This window comes from Echinococcus granulosus (assembly GCF_000524195.1).
Source record: "Echinococcus granulosus chromosome Unknown EG_S00120, whole genome shotgun sequence".
NCBI lineage: Eukaryota > Metazoa > Platyhelminthes > Cestoda > Cyclophyllidea > Taeniidae > Echinococcus > Echinococcus granulosus.
In genome coordinates, this window is record NW_020170500.1 from 7,173 (window position 1) to 10,280 (window position 3,108).

Genomic DNA, 3,108 nt, shown 5'->3' on the forward strand with positions numbered 1-3,108 from the left:
ATACTTGCACCTTCTCAGTCACTGAAAGACATCAATTCAGGGAGCCACAGCCGAGCACAGACAGACAGGAGGACAGGCTACACGAACACATGACCTTCACATTTTCTAAATCATCGTCTTTTGTATGTGGTGCCGCACTATTGAGTGGACTCAGTGTTAGGGTAATCCACACGTTTCGTTAACTCAACAATAACATCAGCGTGATCCTAAGATCCAGGCAATGCAACGGACTGATGCATTGATGAAGTGTGCCCCGTTGCACAGTGCCACCGACTCAACGAGACTTGTGCGCCTCCTCCGGGTTCGCTCCACCTACTATGCTAATGACATGACGTCCTGCTCGCACCACCCATTATACCGACGAAGCGCTACCCCTTCTCCTCACCCCCTAATGCATTCTCAGATTAATGGGGTGCCACGTCGGCTACGTAAGAGGTGGTGTTTCCTCTCACCACACAAATTGTGCTCTGACAAAACCCACCGTCTCCATGGTTTCAACCACCACTTTGATGTGCTAGCATTCCGTCCGCATCACTTCCACTCAAAGCAGACCAATTCTCGCCTACATTTGCACTATTTCCACTAGTTAGTCCCACGAGAGGAAATTGACACTGTCATGTGCTCGAGCACCAACTTGCTGATTGCGATGAACAGCTTACAAAGTATTTCGTTTCCAGGGCGATATGCAGCAGGGAGGTGAATACGAGGGCATTCATGCAGGTTGTGCCGAGTTCGTTCATGCTAGCGCTGGTGCCGATGAATACGAGGCAGGGGAGGAAGAAAATCACCAGAGATTGCCACATTGCATCCAGGGTGTTGACCCAAAAGTGCCACGCCTTGTAGGTCTGAAACAAGATGCCCAAGAAGGGATGCTTACCATTCGGCGGTAGGGGGGAGATGAAGACATGCGCAAGACACCATTGTGCACCACCCAACCAAATGACACTACATCTCATGCCTCTTCTAATTCCAGTGTGACATGGGTCTCTGCTCATGCGGCATGAACCTCCAGTTCCTCCACCAGTCAGTAACACAGCCGCTTCCAGCGTGATGCGTTCCATAACATCTTTGGGTAAGAATCTAGCATTGCTGCTCTCGTGGCAGCAATATGTGACCTCACTTCGAAGATCACCATCGCAGAGGGCGTCAGCAGCAGAGAGTACGCATCAACTGTGAATGGTTGAATTTGCGGTGATTTTGCAACAGAAGAGCCATAGAAACCGGTTCGACTTTGTCAACTACACCATGACCGATGATGGAAAGAGATTGAAATCGAGCACATTGCATCCGATCCTGAAGAACTGCTTACTACTGATTTGCCTTCAACACGTGATGGCCCAATCACCTACACGCGTTGATAGCCTATGCGGAGAACTCGAGTAGGTGAGAGAATAGACAGAAAGGGAGGAAACACGTCAGGCTCCGGGAAGCTAACATCTGCTCAACATTGACAAAGTCTTGTGCCACTTTTACTCCCATCTCATCGTAGTTGGTGGAAGAACACACAACTATGTCTCGATGAATGAAGTAGGGAAGTAAACACAGGCAGTGTTGAGTGGCACAGTAATGCGAACGTGGTATTTGTCCATGCGGTAGGACTTGGGGTGTTCCAACTCACAGAATCTGTGATATTAGCAGATAATGGGGATGCTTTCAGACTTGCATGACTTGTGAGGTCTTCAAAGCTCACCATAGAATCGCGTCCATTGCGGTAAAGTTTAGGATTGGCCATAAGGGTTCGATCATCTAAGGAGTTGTCGAGAGCGCCCAACACGAATGGTGGTATGCTGGTGAGTGTCAGATTGAAGAGCACCTGTGCCAGTTGGTCGATGTGTGCGCTGCCCGAGAAGCCGTTGAAGAATTGAAACCAAAACAACGAGAATATGTAGACCTTTAAAAAGCAATAAGGTATTATAGGTTACTTATCTATCATAAAAATAATACCTATTGTGAACAGCTTAGAATAGCACTGAATGAGTGATCGAGAAGAAACGCTAGCAGAATGCATTATGCATCTCTAACCAGCAAATCCGCTTTAGTGTGCAAAACTTTGCCATTAAGCCTGCATTATGTTAGAATAGTCTGCTTTACTACCACTCATCACCTGTGTTGGTTCAAAGCAGACAACTGTCATAGTACCCAGCGTGCGTACGTTCAAGCATGCGTGAATGTGGTAACCGCCTAAAGTGAACGCATCAGCCAGTGACCGAATTATGTGTTGTTTACCTAGTGTAAAATTTCGTCACACCACAGGAGTTTCAGGTATCAGCAGCCACTCTACGTGCTGCCTGAAGTTTAATTCACACATGTGGGTGCTATTGCGTTAGTGCTCTGGGAACTACTAGGATTGGGATTATCATTGACAGTCGGTGACAACAATTTGATACCATTCAGTCAAGGGTCGCCCTGCAGCTGAGTGTTTCCTCAACGCGTACTGACTTAGTGTACTTGAAGTCATCCGTAGTAGATAAGAACAGAGGAGATTATTCACGGGTTCAAACTGTACGCTCTTGCTCTTGTGGACAGGAAAGTTCGTTCATCACAGTACACTGATGCCTGCGCGTCCCCATTAGTCCTGTTACTTTTTGCCCCAGTAAACAGTGTACGAATAGGCTTACCTACGTTACAATTCTAGATGTAAAATAAAGGAATAGTCCCTAGTACATTTAGCAACGTGAGTTCTTCAGTCTCCACTTGGATAGTACAACGTTACCGCATCATTCAAATTACCAGACCACCGGCGCACCTGTTCACGCTCATCCTCTACAGGGGACACTTAGACGCAAAAAAGAAAGGAAGGGTAGAGATACGTACCGAGTCCTTGTAGAACATATAGAGAGCCATGCGCGCCAGCTTCTCATAGCACCAGTGGCCATGTACTAGGAGGAGGCGTTTCAGGAAGGCGAATTGTGTGATAGCGAAGTCCGAAGCCATTGCTGCCTGCATGCCCTCCTGACCGCTGATGCCCACGCCTACATCGGCACATTGGATCATGTTAACATCATTTGCCCCATCGCCCACTGCCAGTGTTTGAACTCGCAGTTCGTGTTTCACCAACTTCACCATTGAGGCCTGCCAACGTCAAAACAAGTGAGGCATCAGTTTTAT

At 47.6% G+C, this 3,108-nt stretch overlaps 1 protein-coding gene across 1 annotated transcript in view; it reads right to left on the reverse strand. All coding sequences in view use genetic code 11, as the record gives it.

The window, feature by feature from the left end:
• EGR_08797 (putative phospholipid-transporting ATPase VB) overlaps window positions 1-3,108 on the reverse strand; it is a gene marked incomplete at both ends in the record, with an annotated part of 6,168 nt that overhangs the window by 1,874 nt on the left and 1,186 nt on the right. Inside the window, 3 exons of the mRNA XM_024498046.1 lie at window positions 660-845; window positions 1,619-1,891; window positions 2,815-3,072. Coding sequence (XP_024347518.1) covers window positions 660-845; window positions 1,619-1,891; window positions 2,815-3,072 — 717 coding nt within the window. The remainder of the gene's footprint in view (window positions 1-659; window positions 846-1,618; window positions 1,892-2,814; window positions 3,073-3,108) is intronic.